At 41.7% G+C, this 25,078-nt stretch overlaps 1 protein-coding gene across 3 annotated transcripts in view; it reads left to right on the top strand.

Moving 5' to 3' along the window:
* Positions 1-25,078, top strand: part of EXOC2 (exocyst complex component 2) — a 113,476-nt gene that overhangs the window by 81,166 nt on the left and 7,232 nt on the right. For all 3 annotated transcript variants that reach the window (XM_066623517.1, XM_066623518.1, XM_066623519.1), the window contains 3 exons: positions 2,785-2,926; positions 22,056-22,111; positions 22,873-22,995. In XM_066623517.1, coding sequence (XP_066479614.1) covers positions 2,785-2,926; positions 22,056-22,111; positions 22,873-22,995 — 321 coding nt within the window. The remainder of the gene's footprint in view (positions 1-2,784; positions 2,927-22,055; positions 22,112-22,872; positions 22,996-25,078) is intronic.

Below are 25,078 nucleotides of genomic sequence, written 5' to 3'. Positions count from 1 at the left end.
AACCTAGGCCACAGTCAGCAATGCATCTGCTCTGATCAGTCAGGTTATTGTCTACATATTTGCAAAATATTTTGAATATTGCCAAGTTTGTTTTAAGTATCAAGAATCCTGGACTTATTATGTATTATGTACTGATCCTAACCATAATCACATGAGTAAGGGACACTGATTCCATTAGTTACTTCCAGGTCACTGTGGCTAGGATGACAGGCTTTGAAAAAGGTACGTTTCAGGCCCTTGTAGCTTGGTATGGTAGTAGAAATCATAAAACATTAGAAAAAGCTTGTATCATGTTATCAAAGTATTAGGGTTTAGGGTTATCCTATACATACTAATCAAGGAGTAAGTCCCATTGAACACATTGGGGCTTGCTTCTGAGCTTATTTCTTACTTCTCTAATTGTGGTTTCTTTTTTTTTATCTGAAAGAAAGTCACAACTTCTAAAGACTTGCATCATCAGAAAAGTATCTGCATTCTTGTTCAATGTCCATTTTTTAAATAACCAAGCAATGTATACATATAAAATATATATTTTGAGATAATCAAAAATATTTTCACATTAAATGTCATCACTGTAGGCAACTGCTCTTATTCAGAGTTGATCAAGTACGCTTTCATTTTGTGTTCTTTTCAGAGAATGAAAATTCAAAAGTGGGTGGAAGTAGCTATTTCATTGTCCTGATTTGCTGTAAATGGGTATCTTGAATATTTTCGTCAGCAATATTCAGACTTCTTAAGAGTGTGTAGTTATTTTCTTTCCAGAAATGTGTGTTCTCAGCATCCTACTGTTACTATTTTCCTTGATATGGAGAGCATGTCTCTAGGAATATGGTGATATTTATGTAAAGTAGACTCAGTCCTTCATGTTTATCCTCTATACAATGTATTTCTCATGTCAGGTGAGTAGCATTTGCACCCCTCCATCAAGCAGCTGAGTGGCAAAACACAACTGCCCACCCAACCTTTTTGCCACTGTTCTCGCTTATAACACAATAGCATTATTGTCAGAGATTGTCCTGGCATGTTGAAGTTAAGTCCAGCTAGAAAAACACAGCATAGCACTATGGCAGTCAAATTCTGAATTCTGATTCAGTTCTCTGTGCTGAGGGTGAGTAGAAAAAAAACCTGCACAAGTAGTAGCAATAGCAGTGCTAGGCTTATATCCCCCTGGTGGGGAGGGTTGAAGGTGATTTGGTCATCAGTATTTATAACTCTTGTTAACTTTTTGCTTGTTCATTAGGCATCTTCTCCCTTTATTAATGTGTATGTATGATCAGATCTGCAGTTTTATCATTTATGATTGTTCAGGCCAGATAGTTCTTTTCCATCGGCTTTGAACTGTGTTAATCAAGGCTCTAAGGGCACAATCCTGAAAATGAGTTGGGTGGCGCAAGTCTCTTGTACCGACCCAGGAGGGTTGCAGGCGTGCCGTAAAGCCCATTTGTGCCTTCTCAGGAGTAAGCCACATCGGTGCACAGAGGTGCAGCGACACATGGAGGCTGAATCCAGTCTCCTTCGCGGCTTCCTCCATGAGGCTTGCGTCGGCCTGGCTGGGCCAACACAAGGCTCTGGGGTGGGCAGGAGGGAGGCATTCCTGGGTGGGGGGAGGGTGGGCAGTGGGCGGCCCCGGGAGCGGGCGGGCAGGGAGCAGGAGGTGGGGTTGGAATCTTGCAGTTATGCCGATCCCAACCCCCATTCCCAGGGAGATCAGAGATGGTGCAAGTCTGAGGAGACCCATAGGGACAAGGGCGCCTTACCCAGGGGTAAGGGGAAAAGTTTCCCCTTGCCTCTGGCTGAGCCGCCTTCAGCCCCTATCCTGTGCTGGATACAGCGCAGGGTAGGATTGCACCCTAAGTTAAGTTATTGAGAAGCAGCAATTATATTAGTAACATTGCAGTGACAGTAGATGCCAAGTCCTGAGGGAATGGTGGGTTTGGCTTGTGTTTGCATTTTATCTTTGCTCCTGCTATCTTGATAAAAATCTCTTGGTTGGGTTGAGAAATGGCGATCATTTGAGACTTTTCAAATTATGCTTTTTAAAATGGCAGTGCTCTTATTTTGTTTTTAATCTTGACTGTGTCTGTCTTTTACCATCACTTTGCTCTTGCTGAGTGCAACATGGCCTTGATGTGTCCAACCCATCAATGCCCATCCAGTCTACTTTTCATTTTACTTATGTCCGTTGCTTTCAGTTGTCACAAAGTTGAAGTGAAATTGACTTCATGCTTTGTGGACAATTTGGCAGGTTGCTTTTTTGTGCATTTTAATTATGAAAATGTTGTTGTTGTTGTTGTTAACAACAATATTTATATACCGCTTTTCAACAAAATGTTCCCGACTGGCCCATGTGCTCCGTTAAAATATTAGCTGCTTATTGCCACTAATTCCTGGTGGTTTCACTAGAAACCTTTGTTAAGTCCCTGCTAATATACTAGGAAAACCTGAAGTTTACACTCTGGGTAGCCAAAGCCATGTCAGAATGTTTTTGCAGGCAAGAAAACCACTCACTCCAAATGAATGGTTTAAGAGTCATGCCATCTACCTACACAGCACTGATAAATTATTCCATCACTGATTCTGCCAGCTTCCTGTGAAATTTGTTGGTGTTGGCCAGGTATGTTTTCTAATGTGTGGAAATCTTTACTTTCCAAATCACTCATTGTTTCAGATTCTAAGAATCTGACACAGTGTGTGTTAAACACCTGGCACGGTAGAAGAGACAGCACAAATAATTTTTAAAAGAAATACTATAAATCAATAACCACTTTGTTCTTTTTATTTTAGGTTAGCATGGACTCATTGAAAGAACTGGATCAACGGTTATTTGAAATGTACATCGAACTAAAGGCCGACCCCATAGTGGGCTCCTTAGAACCTGGCATTTATGCAGGTTATTTTGATTGGAAAGACTGTCTAACTCCAACAGGTAGTTTTAAATTTAAACTAAATATTCTTAAACCGTGATCTCCATTCTGTTTTTCTCCCCTTAATCATTTTTATTTAAAGCTTCTTCCTTCAGTGGTTCTATTGTGTAATTCCTTGGGCTCTTTTTTCAAAATGTTCCAAATAATTATAGCATCTTCGACAAGTCCTGATCAATCTCAATAGTTGTTTTTGTTATTATGTGTCTTCATTTCTCATACATTATTGAATTGATTATGAAAGACAGCTTTGCCACTTTATATAATGCAAAATGTGTTAAAATGTGGTAACTTGTGAATGAGACCACAGTGGTATGTGAATATTACTATAACAGTTGCTTATTCCAGCTCTAAAATGAGTACAAAATTTGTTGTAAATGCATTTATGCAATAGCTGTTCATCAAAGCATATGATTAATAAGAAAATTATCTGTGCTTAGCTTGATGGAGTTGACTTTTATATAAAACATTGATAATTACCAGATCTTTAAAATTTTAATGTTAATATGTTGCATCCCACATGCTGTGTGCAAATATGTTAATATGTTGCATGCCATCTCTACCTACTCAAGTGTATACAGAGATGTGTATACACAGTGGCGCTTCTAAGGGGTGCGAGCCACACTGGAAGACACGCATGGGGGTGACACCACTACTTGCCAACTTAAAATCTTGGTATTTTCTAATAATGCCATCATGTTATATATCGACTGATGTGTAATTTCATGTAGAATGCAATGAAACAAACTTCCTTGAAATATATCTATTCTATCAAAAGTTATAGCCAAAAAAACAGTGGGGGCAGGGCAATGGTACATCACTACACCCGTTGCCCAGAGCATTGCCCCACCCCCTGCATGGAAGGAGGTTCATCATAGGGGTGATGCGCTGTCCTCCCACACAGAGTGATGAAAATCCTGGTGTAACCACAGTGTATACACACCTACATCTAATGCTCAGAGCTCCTTGAAGAAAGAGCAGTGTGCAAATTGTGTGAATGTCTGAAATGAGATATTGTATGTAGCAATTCTATGTCAAATATGAGCAGTTCATATTGACTCAGAGGTTTGATCCTAGTGCAGAAATTCCCAAGCTGTGTGCTGCAAAAGGAACTGGAACATACCATGAAAAATTCAGCTTTTATTTTGAATGACTGGCTGCTCTATGACCCAGTTTGCTGGGAGGCGCTATGCAGTACTGATTCCGTCTCATCCAAAGGGTTAAAGGATACAGCGGGGGAAAAGGGGGGAAGAGAAAAAGTCATGTGCTGTTAGTATGGAAGATATGGAAAACACTGATCTGTTACCATGTGTCAATCTCATGATGGCCTCCTCTTACTTACCTTATACTGAACAGTTGTGAACCTGGCCCCTGTGCCACCCCGCAGGTGCACTCCTCCCCCCCCCCCCCGGGAGACTGACCTCTGTGTGATAGAGCCTCACACAACATCCACAGGCACTCCAAAAGCCTTTTGATTCCTCTGGAGGGCCATTAAACAATACTTTCAGTTTTTCGAAAGTACTGTTTAATGGCCCTCCAGAGGCTTTTGGAGCACCCAAGGACTGAACACGAGGCTTCGCCTGCCCCCAGAACAGCTCCAGAGGGGTGGATGGAGGCGGCAGAGGTGGCACACTGTGCAGCCCACTCGGGCATGATGCTTCAGGGCTTCTGCCCCCCGGATCCCCCCAGGACTGCCCTGACACTGAATGGTTTTAAGAGTGAGAACATCAGCGGTAAGCATGAACGTAGCATTCAGGAGCATGCTGTTTGTAGCGTGAGGTGTGGTGCCAGAGGACCATGCTGAAACGGCACAATTACTAGCATTGTGATTGTGTGGCTGCTGTGATTGGATACAAGCTGCTATACCACAGCTTTATTGTATGTGGTTAAAAAAAAATGACAATAATATTGATGAGTATATTTTCAAGTACTGAAGCTTGGAGGAATACAAATGGAGAAAAGTATTATTACTTGAACAAACTTCTGTATTTTTCCCTAATTTTTCCCTGAGTTTTAAGTTTTTATTTTCACTTGTTGAAATATTTTGGAAGAGAAGCAGTGATAGTTTTGCTGTGGCCTTTGCAAAACATTGAGGTATCATTTACAAATGTGCCAAAACTTTGCACTAAATAACAGAGTTTATTCTTCTTTAATGAAATTCAGTATTTGTGAACCTTCAGGTAACCTTCTTCCTTTGAGGCTTTGGCATTTCATTTGGTTTTAGATATAAATTTTAAAACTCTGTAAAACGTATCAGTATTATAAATATATTTGTCGCTCTCATGTCCTTTGATGTTTGCCACAGCTGTTGAACAACTACTTTTTGGCTACATCTCCTCCACCCTCTCTAAGAATGAAGGCCTCGTGTTTTTAGCTTCAGATTTTCTAGATACGCGTTGCAGCAGAGATTTAATTCTTTAGTTTCAGAACGGGTGTGCGTGTCTGTGTGCTTTGTAGTGCCTTTAAAAATTCCAGTTGATAAAAGATAAAATAATATTGTATGTGAATATTAATTAACTAGTACAGTATACGTTCTAGAAAAAGAGTAGCTGTTTTAGACTTTTTGCAGCAAAAACAACAGACTACTTCATCCATCCAAAGGAGTAGCTGTTGCTTAAGGACCCACTCATAAATTCACCCAGTGCTGGCACTGGGTGCCGTAAATGTGCTGTAAAGCATGTTTACAGCACCAGGTGAGTAGGAAGCACTGGCACTGGACCTGCGCCGGTCAGGCACTGGGCCCAGCACCTGCAAGAGGAGGATGTGCCACCACTGAGGGTAAGTGAGACTGCTGGGTAGCAGTGTGGCCTCTGGGGGCATGGAGGGCAGAAAGAGGTTAGAGGGAGGACAGAGCAGGGGGAGACTCCTGGCAGCTTCCCATCACCCGTTGGATACAGCAGTAGCTGTTTTGTTGCCACTGGTCCAGCAGGCACTGCGAAGCTCAGGTTTGGGCTGTAAGAAAGCTCTTGTGACAGTAAATGTGCTGGTTTTTAAAGTTCTGCAAAACTTACTGTCTTTTAAATAACCATGAGTTATGATGGGGGGGGTGGCGGAATGTTAAAGCTCAGAGATGTTGTTTCTTGAGTATTCAGACCAGTGTTGTACCTAATGCAGAGAATGAGGGTGGAGAGGAGGAGTGCAGTCCTCGCTTGGGAAATAGAACGGAGTGCCTTCAGTGAAAAATGGGGCAATAGCATGGTGCTACAACAGTGCACATTTTTTGTTAAATCTTCAAAGCACTTCACAGTCTTTGTTGTGGTTTACTCTTTCAACAGCCCCATAAAGTTCTATGTCTCATTTTAAATACATAGAATAAGATGACTGACAGAGAGCCTTCCTCAAGACCACATGGAGTTGACGCTGCACTTAGATATTGGAGAGAAATTAGCAATATTCATAATATAGTATCATTGTTGTAACTCGTATCAGAAATTGTGTAGTACACCCCAGCACAGTATCTTTTCTAGTGACAGTTTGCTGTTTGTTCTTTTACTTCTTTTTCTTTCAGGTGGTATCTTTGAGGGATCTGTTCTTGGACCCCCTGCAGATACCGAAAATCGCAGAAAGGTGAATCTGCAATCTTCAGCCCCTTATGGCCTCCAGAGGTGACTGGTCGACTCTGGAGGGCTTTCTGAAGCCAGCAGAGGCATCGTGCATCCACCCACTGCCTCTGTGGGCTTCAGAAGTGCCAATAGGGGAGAAAAAACACCACTTCTGGTTTCTGTGAGGAAAACCGGACAGGATGTTTTTATGCCATATAAGACATTCTGAGGCCAGGGCTTCCCCAGGCTTCAACATGCCCTATATGGCATAAAAACATCACTTCTGCTTTCAGAAAGTCAGATCCATGGGTGTAAAATCTGTGGAGAAACAGTCTTCACCTTTATTATTATTGTGAGTCTTTTTGGGAAAGGGAGCCATTTGTCTATAAACCGCTTTGTGAACTTTTTGTTGAAAAGCAGTATATAAATACTGTTGTTAATAATCAGTAATAATGGTACCTCCTACAGCTGCAAGTTGGAATCTGTGCACCCCATTCCTGCTTTTTTGCCAATAGAATTAGCAAACATTCACAACTGAGTGGAAAAAAGCAACACGCTTGCTTGCATCATTCATTTATGCTGTTGAATGGCTTGGACACCCATCACAGAGAAGTAGCTCCCATGCCACTGGGTGTCCTCCTGGCAATTGACTTTTTAATTACTTGTTTCCTGTTCTCACCTGTTCTCAGCCATAGTTTTACTGAACTGATTGTTAATCATTTCCTGTTACTTATTAGTAGGCCCTTTAATTTCTCTTGTCCTTTTTGCTGCCAAAACAATCATCATCATCATTATTCCAAACTACATGAAACATCAGCGCAGTATGTACAATGTTCCTAACAGTGCTGTTTTTTGCAGTTTTGAGGGTGCTATTTCAGTAAGCTGCAGTTGTTTAAAGTAATTTGCAGAAGTTTTTGAGATTGTTCCAAATGTCCTAATGACAATGGGGACCCCTTTGGTATGTTTAATAGCATTTCATGTTTTCTCGATTTTTGATGGTTGTCCAATTTTTGCGTTTGGGGTGTTCTGGAAGCGCAGTTTTCATTCCAGTTCCAACTAATTGTGGAGGAGGTTTTTGCACTGCTTAAAAATCATGGAAAACCTCTTTTACCAAAGTGAATAGTGAGATAAAAATAAATAATACAACATTCATTGCAGTTTTAAAAAACAATGACCTTTTTCCAGTCAAAGTTCACTTTGACCTGCAACAATTTGTAATGTGGTCATTTTACAGAATTACAAAGCAAACAAAAGCAATTGAATCAAAAGGCCAATTTTCCTAATTATGAGGAACATAATTCATATACCCCTTGATAACCTTTTACCTTGACACCCTGATAATCATAAGGGGCACCTTCCTTATGAGGAAAGGATACAGCATTTGGGGCTCTTCAGTCTAGAAAAATGGCACCTGAGGGGGGACATGATTGAGGCATACAAAACTATGCAGGGGATGGATAGAGTGGCTAGAGAGATGCTCTTTTCTCTCACACACAACACCAGAACCAGGGGACATCCACTAAAATTGAGTGTTGGGAGAGTTAGGACTGACAAAAGAAAATATTTCTTTACTCAGTGTATAGTGTAGAACTCCTTGCCACAGGATATGGTGATGGCATCTGGCCTAGATGCCTTTAAAAGGGAATTAGACAAATTTCTGGAGGAAAGGTCTATCACGGGTTACAAGCCATGATGTGCAATCAAGCTCTTGATGTTAGAAGTGGGCTACCTCAGAATGCCAGATGCAAGGAAGGCACCGGAATGCAGGTCTCTTATTGTCTTGTGTGTGCCCTGTTGAATTTGGTGAGCCACTGTGAGACACAGGAAGCTGGACTAGATGAGCTTATGGCATGATCCAGCAGGGATGTTCTTATGTTGACCTTGGGCTTAATTCTGAATTTGTGGCATGCCTCACCATTGCTCTATCTCATATACTGGAGCAATTGATCTTTCTGGTTGAGGAACCTTGAAGTTACTGCTCAGCATGGGAGTTATCCAAAAACGTCAAATGAACTTTTTTGGTTGAACCTGTGAATTTAAGCACAAGTATGATGCAATATTTTCACAACATTAAAGCATTCTCAGACTTCCTTCATCCTATAGTTTGAAGTTGATTAACAAGCTAAACTATGAAAACAGTTTATTGGTGGGCAAAAGGAAAAGAAGTAGATTTTTTTTTTCTGAATGTGTCTTTAGTACCTTTCAACATAATGTTTTCCAATCCATAAGTTATAAGTTAAACAAACTTGGCTGATGATTTGAATGTAAACCTCAGTCTGGAGCCAAGTTATAAATTGGGAGATTGAATAGTCCCTTAACCAGTGTAGCTGGGCCATTGTAACAGCAAACATTTTATTATTTTAAAATTTCTCTACTCTGTGCTTAGCAATTTCAATTTAATGAAACACTTCACAATTTTATTAACGTTTGGATGAGATTAGAGTTCTGGAATTGTTCCGTAGCTTGGAGTGATTCAAAATTATTAAAACTCTAACTTTGAACTGTGAAAAATTTTCAGCTTTCCAGTTCTTTACTTCATTCATAAGCTTAGATAAATTCCAAATGTTGTATTCAGAGTTGAGTGCAACAGCTCAAACTAAAGAATGAGACACTTTACACTCTGTCACCCTGCAAACATACAGGCTCGGTGTTGGTAATTTGAAAAAAGAAAAATATATGTTATGAAATGCTTAGAATACTTAAAAGCACATAATGAGTTAAATTTATGTTCTGACCATGACAAAAGGAGGAGAAGTTCTACATTCATTAAATGACTGCCCTAGAATAGTTGGTACCAACCAAAGGGAAGGTGACTCTAGGTGAGTGATTTTCAACCAGTGTGCTGGGGCACACTGATATGCCACAAATGGTCTGCAAGTGTGCTGCGGGAGTTTGGGGGAGAGTCATTTTTTAGTAGCGCCATTGGGGGATGTGAGCCCCCCACAGTGTGCCTTGTCAACTGTCAGAAAACTGATGGTGTCCCTTGTCAATTTTGTCAGTGTTCATTGAGATTAAAAAGCTTGAAAATTGCTGCTCTAGATTATGCAAGTAATCCTGTGTCACTCTCATGACCTGAGACAAGATATAAGTTTGTTGTTGAGCCAATCGGGAACAGTAACCATAGTTCAACATCTATTTAATTGAAAAGTTTCCAAGAACGTTCTGCACAACACTTTTGACTTCAAAAGAGGGGACTTTTCAAAAATGAAAAGACGAGTAAAAAGGAAGCTGAAGGGCAAAGTCAGATCTCTCCAGAGTGCATGGAGGTTATTTACAACCGCAATAACAGAACTTCAACTGTTACCGAAATAGTTAGAATATATACCACTAAGTAGGAAAGGCATCAGCATGTCCAGGAGGATGCCAGCATGGCTGATGAGTGGAGTCAAGGAAGCAATAAAAGACAAGAAGAATTCCCTCGCAAAATGAAAGTCTTGCCCTAAGAAGAACAACAAAATGGAACACAAACTCTGGTGAAAGCAATATAAGCCAACCATAAAGGATGGAGAGGGAAGGAAGAATATTATGAGCTAATAGCTAATAGCATCTTGACAAAACAATAGAAATGCCTTTAAATACAGCAAGAAACAGGAAACTTGCCAGGGAAGTGGTTGAACTGTTAGACTATGTTAAAATAAAAAGAAAGCTTAAAACCCATTTTTGCCTGGCCCACAGGTGTGCACATTTGGTCCCTGTTGCATATATGCAACGTTGGGCAGAAATGGATTAAAGAGGATATGGAGATTGCAGAGAAGCTGAATGAATTATTTGCATCTCTCTTCACTACAGAAGATGTAGGGCAGATAGCCATGCCTAAACTAACCAACCTCAGGGAGGGAGTCTGAAGAACTGAATCACATAGAAGTGACAAGGGAAGAAATTCTAGAACTTCCCTTTAAAGTTCTAGATAAATTTAAAAATAGCAAAAAGTTCAGATGATATTCACCCAATTCAAATGTGATATTGCTGATCTTCTAACAAAAACATCTAACTTGGCCTCTGTGCCAGAGGATTGGAAGGTAACCAACATAACACCAATATTTAAGAAGGGTCCAAGAAATTTTAGACCTAGGGCACAATCCTAGCCAACCTTCCAGTAATGGCATAACTGTACCAGTGGGGCATGTGCTGCATTCTGCAATTGGGGGGCAGTTATGGAGGCCTCCTCAATAATAATAATAATAATAATAATAATAATAATAATAATAATAATAATAATACAGGTATTTATATACTGCCTTTCTTAGTCTTTATTCAAGACTTTATTCAAGGCAGTTTACATAGGCAGTCTTATTAAATCCCCGTAGGAATTTTTACAATTTGAAAGAAAGTTCTATCTTACAAGAACCACAACATTCAGGTGTTACTTTCTTGATCTGGTTTCACATTCTGGCCTCCATCCTCCCACGCTCAGAGCAGATGGAATAACTCAGCTCAGCTTGTCAGCTGCTTCAAGGTTGCACAGTGCCCGGTGGCCTTGAACTGGCGACCTTCGGATGTTATCTTCAGGCAAATGGAGGCTCTACCCTCTAGACCAGACCTCCTGCCACTCCATACTCCTCAAGGTATGGCAGTGTTTGTTCGGTTACCTCGAAGTTTCATTGCCCTTATATCAGTGGGGGAAAATGGGTTGGGATTGCGCCCTTATTCACTTAATGTCTGTTCTGGGTGAACTGCTGGAAGGCCTAATTAAAAGTAGAATTATTAAGCTTCTAGAAGAATTAGGCCTGCTGAGGGAGAATTGGCATGATTTCTCCAAAGGTAGGTTGATAGCAGTGATCCCATTGACACAGTATGGTTGGACTTTCAAAAAACTTTTGACAAAACCATCGAAAGCACGTGAGTAAATGTAGCATTCATAAATTGACAGGTCCTTTTATGAGTTTGTAACAAGTGAAAGATCAGGAAGGAAAGAATAGGAATAAATGTGCAATTACAGTGGTGGGAAATAAGAAGTAGGATATACCTAAGGATCTGTATTGGGACAGGCCAAAAAAATTACCCTGGTTTTTTGACTTGCCAACAATTAATTAATAGGGAGGCCTGTTCTTCATGGAGCTATGCATGTGCTTTGAAGGTGTAAGGGAAAAGCAGATGCGTGGGGCTCACTATCAGGCATTTTTGCCATAAAGCCTCTGGATGAAATCAGGCTCTTTTTCTCCTATAACTATATTGACAAAAATAAGACCACAGTTTTTCAGGAACTCTAATTCTGCTTCAGAGACAGTAATGAATCCTGCACATATAATTTCGAGTGATGAATACCCCTCTAGTTATTTATGAATCATTGGTCATATACCTTAGGACTTGGTGATTCTGTTACTGCTTTAAGCACTTGTTTGAGCACAGGTAGATTCTCTTACATTGCTTTGACAACAAAATGAAGACAGAGCAAACTGGAATCTGCACTTCTAAAAAAAAAAACACAGAGAGAGAGAGGCTGTGTAAAATTATCCTCTTGAATTTCCCAGGTTTTTCCCTTTTGCCAATGGATTTGGCATTTTGTTGGCAATGCATGGCGAAGACATGTGCTTCAGGTAGAATTAGTCCTCTGTCCTCTCCAAGGTATTCCAGGCACTTTTCCATAACATGGGCCCTTTTTCAGATGAATGGATTCATTTTCTTATTTTTCTGAGAAGCTCTTGTGGCAATATTCATAATGTTTGAGTGACAGCCAAAGTAAATTCATAAACATTGCATATCTTGAAGCCCATTCTTCATTTGCGAAATTGCTGTCATTTCATCTTACAAAGGCTATGACAGGCTATTATTATGGTAACAACAGCTTTATGGATTTATAAGTGCATATCACTTTTCAGCTAGTTTGTGTATTGAAGATTTGAGTATAATTTTTTATAAAATCATAAAGAAGCATCTCTTTGGGTGTTTGTATAAAATGATGGGGGTTGAAGAAAATAATACCTTATAGCTAGTGGATGGTTTGTGTTAATAAAAGGAAACAGATATAAATGCCCAGACATTAAGGCATTTTTGGTGTTTAATGGGTAGATACTTTAGAAATAAAAAAATAACTTTGTTTTAGATCAAGTGGTATGTATTACTTAAGTATGTTTATGCATAAGCTGCTCTCGCTTTTTGGTGGAGTAATCTTGTAAGCCAGATGCTACAGTAACTTATTTTCTTACTTCAAAATAATGAAGGCTGACTTGAAAAGTTGTGATCTAGGTAGTGGCACTGAAATGTGCATATGAAGTCACCTCCTACTGACTGACAGTAGCACACCAGGGTCGTAGAGGAGAGTGGGGCCTTTTCCAGTTTAACCTGGAGATGCCAAGATGGAGAGCTGAAGTAGGCAAGCTTTTTGCAGCCTTCATGGCCAAGATTGTCAGAAGAAAAGAATCCTTTGGCTCCTTCTGATTCCAGTTAAGCCATTTCTGCCCAATGTTTGCATATACACAACAGGAATCAAATGTGTACACCTGTGGGCTGGGCAGAAATGGGTTAAGTACCAATTAAGACAGAAGAAAGTCAAGACCATTCATGCGCCCCAACAGAGTGCCCAGTTCCTGCTTGAGCCATGCCCTCAGCTGGCAGCAGAGCTTTATCAGCTGACTGCACACCACATACAGACACAAGCAATTCCTCTTCACCTTGTGCAAGTAGCAATCAGCAAGTGTATACAGTACTAAAGTTTCTGCTATTTGGAACATTCCTGACTCCACAAAATAAATAGATTTTTCTCAAAATGGGCTTCTTTCTCCATTTTAACATTCACAGTGAAAAAGAAAACTTGAGATATTTATAGCCCAATTTTCTTCAATCTATTTTTGTGAGGTAGGCTAATTTTGAATTAAGGGGTTGAAAACAGGAAATGAGATTAAGCAGGTGGGCGGTCCCTCCAAAGACTTTCCAGAGCTTGCCCACACACATTCACATTTTCTTCTTCTGACGATTGTACCAAAGTGAGCGAAATGTCGCATCTTGAAATCCTTCTGCGATCAGTGGAGGAATGTTTCCAGTAAAAGCAGGAAATGGCTCACACAAAAGACGTGTCTTCTTCCTTGCATGCAGTTGATCACAATTCACTTCTAGTAAATGGTGTTTGTTTGTTTTTTCCCTGCTTTAATTAAACAGTAACTTTTTGTGCCGGATTTCTCCGCATGTAGCTCATGTTCCACAATACGATCTCAGTCAGAACTATACGTGTCCTATATGAATTTGGTTTTTTTAATTTTGCTCTTCATAAGTATTCTCCTAAAAAGAAATAAAATTGTTACGTAACCGAGAATATCCCATTATGATTATTAATTTCAACCACTGGGCAGCTATGTACAAGTTGCTGCTATATTCATAAAAATCTTTTGAGTGTTTCATTAGTCCAGACATTTGAAGAAACCCTTAACCAGATTTATAACTCAGTCTTTAACCCAGAGACGTGAATGAAATTAAAATCACAGCCTCAGATTCGACAAAGTGCTTCCTCTTTCACTTCCAGAGGTTGTATCAGTTGATGTTGTGCTTATTCCAAATTGTGCTCACTTCATAATGTCACATACACTTGCTCTATACATCATTGGACAGAAACAGTGCTTCTCAAAACTTGTTCTTGCTGATATAAATTAGAATTAGCACTCTGTATTTCAAATGTTCCATTAAGCCACTGGTTCTCAAACTGTGGGTCAGGACCTGCTGGTGAGTTGCAGCCTGATTTCTGGTCGGTTGCCAAAAGGAAAGATCAGATAACTTGTTGCTTCAAGCCCAAAAATCAGATACTGTCACTGCTAACTAACCTGCAAAAGCTCAGCTCCTGCAGTTTGCAAGATAGCTGCTAATTGCCCTGCAAGGAGCCAAGCTCCTACAGCTTGCATATATATATGTATAGTTTGTTGTGTGTGTGTATAGACATTATATATATATATATATATATATATATAGAGAGAGAGAGAGAGAGAGAGAGAGAGAGATTATATATAATAATAATATTATATTAATATAATATAATAATAATATATATATTATTCACAGGTTATCACAAATGCTTTTGCAAGGTCTTCCCAATTTCTCCCAGCAAGGGAACAGTTCAGTGGGAATTCTGGTGTCTTACCTTGGAAGAAAACACTAGAAAGATAGGTGTAGTGTGGACTCTGCCTTGTACCCTCTCCCTCCCCTGATTTTTATACTAGTCAATTGAGCTGATCATTGACTGATCATCTGTTCATTAAAGTACCTTACTTTTCACTTTTTACTGGGTGCAAGTGGGAGACGGGGCTTGTACCCAGCTCTTATGTTGGATCCCAACCCCCGTTCCCGAGCAATGTGGAGCGGCTTCAGGTTACTCCACTCTCCTTGGACTTATGCCACATCAGGAGGTGGCACAAGTCCAAGGAGACCCATTGGGGCTGCAGTGGCTTACCTGGGGGTAAAGGGAAGAGTTTCCCCTTACCTCTGACTGAGTCACTTCAGAGCCCTATCTTGTGCTGGATACAGAGCAGGCCTCCTGACCTGCCTGTTCCGGTGCAAGATAGGATTGTGCTGTTTGTTAGTCTGTTACAGAGAAGGTAAGAAAGTTTAAAGACTTTCTTTACAGCCAAAGCTCTTCATGTGCTAGAGAAGGAATAAAATTATTGTATGCATTGTGATAAGTAACATCTTCCAGACCTTCCTCCTTTGGATGCAAAACAACTTAAGTAAGAAAGGGAATACTTTTTTCATAGAGCACAATTAATGTGTATAATTTAGCACCACCAGATGTGGACATGGCCACTAGCTTAGATGGCTTTCACAGGAGATTAGACAAATTCATGAGGACAAGTCTATCAATGACTTCTAGTCTTGACAGTTGTATCTTACCTCCAGGTTCAGCTACAATATGTCTTGAAATGCCATCTGCAGGGGAGAAGCAAAAAGAGAAGGGTATGACTTCATCTCCTGCTTTGTTTGGTGCCCAGAGGCATCTGGTTGGCTGCTTTGGAAATCAAAATGCTGGACCAGATGGTCTATAGCAGGAGTGTCAAGCATAAGAGAGTCAGAGTGGTGTAGTGGTTTGGGAGGTAGACTTAGATCTGGATGATCCAGGTTCAAATCCCCCCTCAGCCACAAAGCTTCCTGGGTGACCTTGGGCCAGTCACTTTCTCTCAGCCTTACCTATCTCACAGGGTTGTTATGAGGACAAGGATGGGAGCTGCTGTGTAAACCACCCTGAGCTCTTTGGAGGAAGGGCAGTATAAAAATGTGAAAAATAAAAAACAAATAAGGCCCGCAGGCCAGATGTGGTCTCCAGAAGCTTTTTATCCAGCCCCTGTTGTAATTGGGCTCTCCCAGTGCCACACTTTCAGCAGTGCCTCTTCTGCCAACACATCATTTTGCAGACCACCTTTCAGCTGCTGGGCTGTGAAGTGACACTGCTACAGAAACAGTACTACAGGAAGGGCAGTCCACATAATAAATGTGCTCACCCATAAGCTCTCATGTTTAAAAATATGATCAAGACTTGCACATTTTCAATTCTGTCATTTGCAGCTGAGTTTTATGTGAGAAAAGTGTATTTCTGGCCATTTTCTGCTTAATTACATCACTTCCTGCTTAATGATAATACGTTCGGCCCTCAGCAGGTGCCATTAATGCTATTTGGCCCACTATATTAAATGAACTTGACACTCCTGGTCCACAGCCTGATCTATCAGGGCTGCTCTTTTGTTATTACTGATAGGGTTGGGGGAGACGGAGATATGACATTTGCTGAATCTTACTAGTTCAAGCATGGCCAAACTTTGAAATATTATAGCAATCAAAAAAATATTCAAGTGGACTGCTTGATCTTGAATTTCAGCATCACTGAATAGCGTTGCTGTCTAAAAAGAAGATATTACTTAAAAATTATTTAAGTGCTATAATATTCCAAAAGGAGTGGTTCTCTGTGTGTGTGAGCAGTGCTGGCAACAGGAACATTTAGGGCCCAATTGGATGGGTCATTAGCCCCAGCACTGACCTGCAGCGCCAGTGCTAGGTGTCATAAATGTGCCGTAAAGCACATTTACAGCAATGTGGGAGGAGGGAGTTCTGGCACCAGGCCAGCACCAGTCAGCTCTGAGGTCAGATCCCTGGGTGGCAGTATGGATTTTGGGGGGCGGGGGAGGTGTTCCAGGGAAGGGAAAGGGTGGAGCAGGGGAGGAATCGGCCCAGGAGGGAGTGGGACTGACAGAGGCCTTCTCCGCCAGATCCTGTCCTCCATGTCATGTTGAAAAACTCGACAGAGGTTCATCTGGCCAGCGCAGACTTGAGCAGCCCCATTGGGGGGCCTGTGCCCTTACTTGGGGGAAGGGGACCTATAGTGGCTTCCCAGCACCCACAGAATACAGTGGTTGCCATTTTGGTGTCACTGTTCCTCCAGGCACCAGGAAGCTTAAGATAGGGCTGTTGGTCTGTCCGCATCTTATCTGGTGTGAGTAGGAAGGTACTATTCCAACATCCCAGTATGATTTGGACTTCAGATTGTTATGCTTCCCAATGCATACAGTTAGGAGAGATTCTGAGAAATCCTGCTTGATTCTTGTAATGTCAATGCAGAATTTGCTACCTAACTTCACAGATCCCTACATACAGTGGCAGGCTGTATGAACACAGCTATGTGCCGGGATTTATGTTTAACAGATAGAAGGAAGCATAAGTTTAGGAAGACAGTCCTTGTTCAAACCGTCTGAGCAACCCTACCATAAGGGGTCTCATCATTCTAATATATACACTGTGGGGCGGGAGGGGCTTTCCAGATACGTCACTCTGGATGCAGTTGAGAATTGTGGATTAAATGGACCTTGACCTGATCCAGCAAGGGAATTTTTAAGTTATGTTAACTGCCCAGTGCTCACTCTCTGGTGGCATCTCAGCAGAGAGCGTTTTTCTCCCCTTCATTTACTTGCCTGGTTGCGAGGCAGGCTTATTTTGTGTCCCTGGGGAATTTCCAAGTCAAGAGTTTTACCTTTTTCTAAGCAAGTCAGAAGGTGTGTGGGTGGGGACACTTCCCTCAAATACCATGATCTCACACACACTGCAAGAAAGGACTCTGTCTATCTTTGCATTTACATTTAGAAGGTTATGGGGTTTTTATTTTTTATATATATATAACTTGCATCATCATCAGAAATGCCTTGCATATTACTGACTGGCCAGAAAGAATTGAATGTTCTTTTTAAGGCAGCAAGGAAGGATTTATAAAACCTATATGAAGGCAAGTTAATCATAAGTATGTGCTGCTCAAAGGATGTTTCACACATTCATGAACGTCTCTGGTCTTCAATTGACAGGTTGCATCTCTGATGGGTGGAGATAAGAAGGCTCTCATCACCAATATAATGCAATCCTTATATCTCTTTCTTACCCTAGAAAAAAAAATCACAGTGAGAAAAGCAATGTAGCTAAAGGCCCTTCCTGAAGGCGGTGCCATCCCTCCCACAGCCATCAAATTTAGCCTTAATTAGTAAGAAATAATCATCATGTGAAACTAACCAGATAAAATTATATGTGATTTGATTATTCCACTGAAGATGGTTGGAAAACAATATATGTAAGAACCCCAAGAGAAATTGTGATGTCATCACAAAAGCTACCGTTTTTCCGGTTGGCGGGGGTCTCCTCTAGGAACCCAGAAAATATTTCTTTACTCAGCGTGTGGTTGGTCTGTGGAACTCCTTGCCATAGGATGTGGTGATGGTGCCTGGCCTCGATGCCTTTAAAAGGGGATTGGACAAGTTTCTGGAGGAAAAATACATTACGGGTTACAAGCCATGATGTGCATGTACAACCTCCTGATTTTAGAAATGGGTTATGTCAGAATGCCAGATGCAAGGGAGGGCACCAGAATGAGGTCTCTTGTTATCTGGTGTGTTCCCTGGGGCATTTGGTGGGCCGCTGTGAGATACAGGAAGCTGGACTAGATGGGCCTATGGCCTGATCCAGTGGGGCTGTTCTTATGTTCTTAACCACAGTCTGCTACCAGCATGCACCTCTGATGAGGGCTGTGGAGGGACCAAACTTGCCAAAGTAGTAAATCTGTACATGGAACAGGAGAACCGTACTCACTCTACTACATGTACAGAATGAGCTTTGCTGATTATTGGCACATAAAATCATCTATTTGGTTGATTTGCATAATCCTTTTTCTCTCCAAAGGAGAGTAAAGATCATGATGATCAGGCATGAACCCACACCATGATTATGTGCAGATGTTCACTTCATGACCCAGAGTTGCGAGCTTTTTACCTAAGACAAATTGAAAGTTAGGGATTCAGGGTTTTTTTCCATCAGGAGTTGTGAGTGCTGATGCTAGGAAAGTAGGGAGGATTTGTTCCCTCCCCCCCCCCCACACACACACACACAAAGAGTCCACTGTTCACACAACCATCAATAAGTACATATATTTAAGGCCCCAATCCTATTGGGACCTTGCGCTGCCAGAACTAGTATTTCTGCTGCACAAGGCCCTTTACAGCAGTGTGAGTTGGCCACTGTTGCATGGTTCCAGGCAGCTGCCACAAACAGGCAGCAGTGTGGCCCATTCAGGAATGGCTCCTGAAGTCTTCATTGGCACCAGTAAGTTGGTGGCAGAGGTGTGTCATGGACAAGGAGGGGGAGAGCAGAGGGAGTCTTGGAAGGATCTCAGCAGCGCCAGCATGCATCACATTCTATCCCCTTTTTCCCAGGTTGCTCTTTCTCTTTAATGGCTGGCATAGGTCTGAGGAGACCCATAGGCAATCAGGCAGCCAACAGGGGAGGGGGGTGTTAAATAAAAAATTTCTTTACTTACATCTTGCTGGATGTTCCATTGCCCCAACACCACCACCACCACTGGGTTCTGCACTCGCTCAGTCAGCATGGCTGCATCAGCATCAATGATGGAGGATAGGATTCGGCAGTAAGTTACTTACCTTTTCAGATTTGCAAGCAGTGCTTTTTTGCTTTTAAAAAATGGTTTCATGGTTTTTTTATCTTGGATATGTGGATAAGCCATAGGTCAGTTATGAAAAGGAAGTAGGGGTTGCACTTCCTAATTGAGCCAACAGTGTTCATCATATCTTAAGACAGGGCAAACCTCAAAAATCTTACTGAAGAGTGAAATTGGGTTGAAAATGTTCTTGCTTTTCCTGCTCGCTTCTCAGCATTTAATTCCTTCCTTTGAGCTCCACGTTCTTTGGGCTGTTGAAGAGATTATAAAGTTGCTCGCTTTGCATTCATCCCAGCTTTCTCTTAAATATGTATTTAGCGCTTGAAGGTGATAATTTGCCAGAACGATTAGAGAAAAAGTTCTAAAGCCCTTCAGCAGTACTCCAAAATACCTATGCTTAAGACTGAACTGTAAAAATAATTTTAATTGAGTTTAACAACGCAATCCTAACTTGCGCTGGAACAGGGAGGCCAGCAGGCCTGCCCTGAATCCAGCGTGAGTTTGGAGCTGAAAACAGCTCAATTCCCAGGGGAATTACTTATCCCAGGGAGAGCTGCCGCAGCCCCAATAGGGCTACTTAGATCTGTGCCACCTAAAGAGGTTGCACAGATACAAACAGCCCAGGACCTGCCCCGGGCTGTCCAGGAACAGGGTCAGGATCCAGCATAAGTACCTGATCCTGGCCTCGTCCCTGTTCTCCTGCCGCCCACCATCTCCTCACGCTGGCCGAGCTCAGCCAGTGCGAGCTTACCTTCTTCCATCACCATGGAGGCTGGTGTTTTTACACAAATTTTGTGTAGAATGGGAGTTGGGCAGCCCCATCTTAAGCCCAGCGGCACCCAGGACTCCAGCGATGCCGAAATGGCTACCTGGGTAATGCAGCCACAGCACCAATGGGTTTCTTGGATCTGTGTCCTTTTTTGAGCGGGTGCAAATACGAGGAGGCCTGTGTCGGGCTCCCCAGGCCAGGATAGAGATTAGAATTTGGCGGCAGAGGCTATCACTGTCTCCACACCCTTCCCAGGCTGATCGTCACCTCCCTCCTCCCCATTCCACCAACTCCCTGCCTCCCCTCCCCCACCCCAAGAAGTCTTACTGCTGGCCAGTTCTGGAGGAGCACTGGCCACCTGCCCATGCAGCATTGAGGCCCAGCACCGACAGCCCCTCCACCCCAGATACCATGGACGTGCCCTACAGCACATTGGTGACATACACCATCAGCACTGGTGCTCAGCGCTGGTGCTAGGCCCATGTAGGATTGGGCCCTTTTTTACCTTATGGAAGGGTATTGAGTCTCTTGTGATTTTATCTATGGCAGTTTGTATTGTGTTTATGATGGGATTGTTTGCTATGTTGTAAGCTGCCCTAAGTTCTGCTGAACTTGAAGAAATTGAAAAGTTGAACATTGTAACCAAATGGTTGGGGGGAAATATGTTTCCTAGGCTTGTTTCTCTTTGGCTGCTTTCTATTTATCATACATATATTTTTATATATAATTTATTTATGTAGTGTGCAAACCTAAGGACTGGTTGAAATTCATTGGGCAAGAGCAAGCTCAGACATGGCCATATTTTCTTGTGGTAACATTACAAGGGACCCCATGTATCTGTGGATCCTGTATCAGTTTCACTTATCCGCCCTCAGTGTCTTCCCCGGCCCTCATAATGCTTTTTAAAGGCATAAAAATGTCACTTTCGGTTTTACGAGAAAACTGGAAGTAATAAATTTTTTTGCCTAAATGGCCACAGGCAGATGCACACAGCCTCTGTGGAGCTCAGAAGAGCTTCCAGCTCCCCTCGCCTCCGGAAGTCATTGGGGGCATCCCACATATCCACAGTTTCAGGTATCTATACTGTAAACGTATTTGAGTGTTCCAGATCATGCTCTTCATGCTGAACTTTGTCCTGTATACTTGTGGGTTTTAATTTACTTATTTATCATGTATAATGGTTTACAAAGGTGTGTGTGTGTGTGCTAAAACTAACCCATTACTTTTTTGGGATGACATGTGATGAGATTGGATTGCAAAATCTTGGTTCTGTTAAAATGAATGATAAAAATATCATTGGCTGCCATCATTGTAATGTCATACCTTTTTGGTTGTGTGATCACAGTATGTGCTGAAATCTTACCATGAGTTACAGCTTCTAAAATCACTGCCATAGAAACAAGGATCGTTGTCAGTCATTTATTTTACAAAGAAGGGGCAGCGGATAATTTCTAGCAACAGTCCCGTTTTCCAAGCTCATGTTCCTGTTTAATGATGGCATTCGATTGATTACGACTGAAAGCCAGTAGTTGTTGAATACTGTTTGAAAGAGTTATTCCAAAAACAAAAAATAAAAAAAACCTCAAAAAGAAACCCCAAAGAAAACATGTTACTGTTTCAGAAGAAGGAAGAGGGAAGAAAGAAGAGGGAGAAAAGGGGATGCCAGACGAGACTAGGAACTTCTGGCTTCTTTAACCTTTTGCTGCAAGGAGATGTGTCTTTCTCCATTTCATTTTCAAAAAGGAAATAGATTGATGGTGGTGTGGTTGGAAGAAACTTTCACTTTCTGTATGCTGGTATTGCAGTTAATGTTTCAACTTTAAAGGAATGAAAAGGCCAGCGTGGCATGGCTGATAGTGTCAAATGGTCAGATATTGCTTTCAAGGCAGTAGAATGAAGATGATTAACTGCTCTTTTTATTACAGGCGTCAGAAATTATTTGAAGGAGGCCTTAGTGAGTATAATTGCCGTCCATGCTGAGGTGAGGTGATTTCCAATTTTCTATAATTAGCCCCAGTGTGTTAAACATATATCAGTAGAGTTGCAGAAATTCTGCTGTCTGACTTTCCTTTCTGCTAATCCAAAACATGTCTGGACCTTGGGATTTTGCCCCATTTGTAATTGTTGATGAGCTTGCTGTACTGTAAACTTGCCTTAGAAAACATAGTTGAGAGACTCCCACCTACAGCAGGTGAAATAAGACCTGCAAGTCTGCCGGATGCTGGCATTAGAGGGATGAATTGAATCTTATTTCTAGTGGTCTCCTTTAGAACATGTAGAAGCAGCAGCTGATATCCAGTCTGGAAGAAGGTCAAGATATGAAATCTAATTTAAAAATTAGTATATATCTAAACATAGAAATCTTAAAAATAAATAAAAATGCTCCCCCCATGACTCAACAATATGCCCCCTCCTCTGACCCAATAAAAATCCCTATAATGTTATATACGATAAATAATAATTCACATTTCGTATGGTTCCCAATGCACTCAACGCCCATTGCAACCCATCTCCCTGTGTTTGTTGGTTAGGGCAAGAAGATCTCATGGAGACTGGCCTTTCTGATGCAAAGGTTGTAGATGTGGTTTCAGACTGGTGGGGCATTGTAGGAACCAGAATGTGGGACTCTAGCCTGATCCACCAAGGCTTTTCTTATGTTTTTCAAGTCTTTGGGGGGGGGGGGGAATAAAATTCAGTGTTTTTTTTATTTTAAATGTAATTATTTTAACTTGAAATCTGTAGGTGTTTACCGTCTCCAAAGAGCTCGTGCCTAGAGTGCTATCAAGAATTGTTGAAGCAGTTGCAGAAGAACTTAGCAGGCTGATGCAGTGTGTTTCATCGTTCAGCAGAAATGGTGCTTTGCAGGTAACTTTGTTTTTTGTTTAAGAATGTATACTCTGCTTTTCTAGTTAAAAACTGCACAAGCTGGATTACAGTAAAATTAAACATAATATGAATTAAAATTGAAACACAGTGGTTCTCACTCCTTTAGCACCAGGAACCACTTTTTATAATGAGAATTTGTCAGGACCCACTGGAAGTGCTGTCATGACCAGAAGTGACATCTTCAAGCAGGAAAATTTTTAACAATCCTAGGCGACAATCCTACCCACTCTTACCCAGGAGTAAGTCCCATTTACTATCATTATTAAAAGAATATACATAGTAACTTGTTAAAAGTACAGATGTGTAACATTTCCCCAAATGCAGTCACATACCATGGTAGCATCAAGTCTAATATATTAAAAATAAAATATTGACATGAATGGGGACCCACCTGAACTGTCCCAACCCACAGTTTGAGAAACCCTGCAGTAACACAGAAAAACACATAAAGCAGACAGTGATAGAACAACCAGCAGTAAAGCAGGCAATAAAATACAGTAACGGCAATAAATAAATAAACTGTTCCCCACAAAATACAGGGAGTAGTGGCAGAAAACCATTCAATACATCAGAAGGCAGTGAGGCAGCACCCATGCCCTCCCACCTCAAAAGCCAATTGAAATAAAAATGTTTTTAAGCCTCATCAGAACTGCTCCACAGAACAGTTTATAGAGTTTGTAGATCTCCTGGTAGCATGTTCCAGAAGTTTGATGCTGCAACAGAGAAGGCTCTGTTTCTTGTTGCAATCCTTTATATTTCAAATGTTGGTGGTGCTCTTAGCAGGGCTCTACCAGATGACCTAAAGGGACAACCTGGACTATATGGGAGCAGGAGTAGCCCCAAAGGCACCTAGGTCCCAGGCCATATAGAGATTTAAAGGTCAAAACCAGCACCTTGAATTGGGATCAGAAATGAATCAGCAGCCAGTGCAATTACAGAGCTGTGGTCTGACAAAATTAAACTGCCAAGTCTCTGCAATAAGACGAGCTGCTGCTTTCTGAACTATCTTCAAGGGCAGCCCCATGTTACAGTAATTTAGTCGTAATGTCACTAAGGTGTTAACCACTGTGGCCAGATCCTGCTGGCTCAGGTATGGCCACATCTTGATGCAGCAGCTGGAGCAGGATATAAAAACATACATAAGAATGCCACTGTATCAGGCCGAAGGCCCATCTAGTCCGGCTTCCTGTATCTCACAGTGACCCATCAGATGCCTCAGGGAGCACACAAGATAACAAGAGACCTGCATCCTGGTGCCCTCCTTTGCTTCTGGACAAAAGCCCCCTAGGCCAAAACTATTACCTAGCAATCCTGGAGCAGGTGTGAATCTAGTAGGACCCACAAACTGTGCCCTGATCCCCACCCCTAGCAAGCCAGTGATCAAATACCTGAATTGTGGTTTTTTTGGACCAGGAAGACCTCTATCTTGTTCGGGTTTAATTTCAATTTATTAATCCACTTCCAGTTCCCAGCTGCCCTGAGACAGTGCTCTTTGACTTCCCCCTTGGTATTTGGTGGAATGAAAGATACAATTGAATGTCATCAGAATGTTACGAAAGTGCTCTTGTGAGAGAAGCAAGAAGCTTAATCTGTATTCCATGGAACCCTGAGAACTGTGAAGGTTGCTAAGGATCTCTAAAACTGTCAGCACTCTCACCAAACAACAATTTCAAGGGTTCTTTGACGGAAACAGATAATACAGCCTACAATCAGTATATTGGTGCTTAAGCTATCACATGGATGGGAACAGTGCCAGCATCCGGTTTCTGAGAGTCCGGGGGCAAAGCCCTACACTGGGGCCCCCATGGCACTCATCACCCACCTCTGATGGTGCATTGCCACCACTACAGAGAAATCATGGGGTGGCCCAGGCAGGTGCACCATCTGATAAGCGTGGGATATTGGCCAGTGTCAAACTCGGCTGACCTCTGATGCCATCCTTGAATGGGGAGATTGATTCAGAAATCAATTTGAAGATGCACTCATGTGTCTGGTGCCCATGAAGAGCTTTACATTTGGACACACATCAAAACGTGAAAGAAATAAATAGGCACAGTGTGAT

Source organism: Tiliqua scincoides, chromosome 4 (assembly GCF_035046505.1).
Source record: "Tiliqua scincoides isolate rTilSci1 chromosome 4, rTilSci1.hap2, whole genome shotgun sequence".
In the NCBI taxonomy this organism is placed as follows: Eukaryota; Metazoa; Chordata; class Lepidosauria; order Squamata; family Scincidae; genus Tiliqua; species Tiliqua scincoides.
This window is presented reverse-complemented; position numbering and strand designations above follow the sequence as displayed.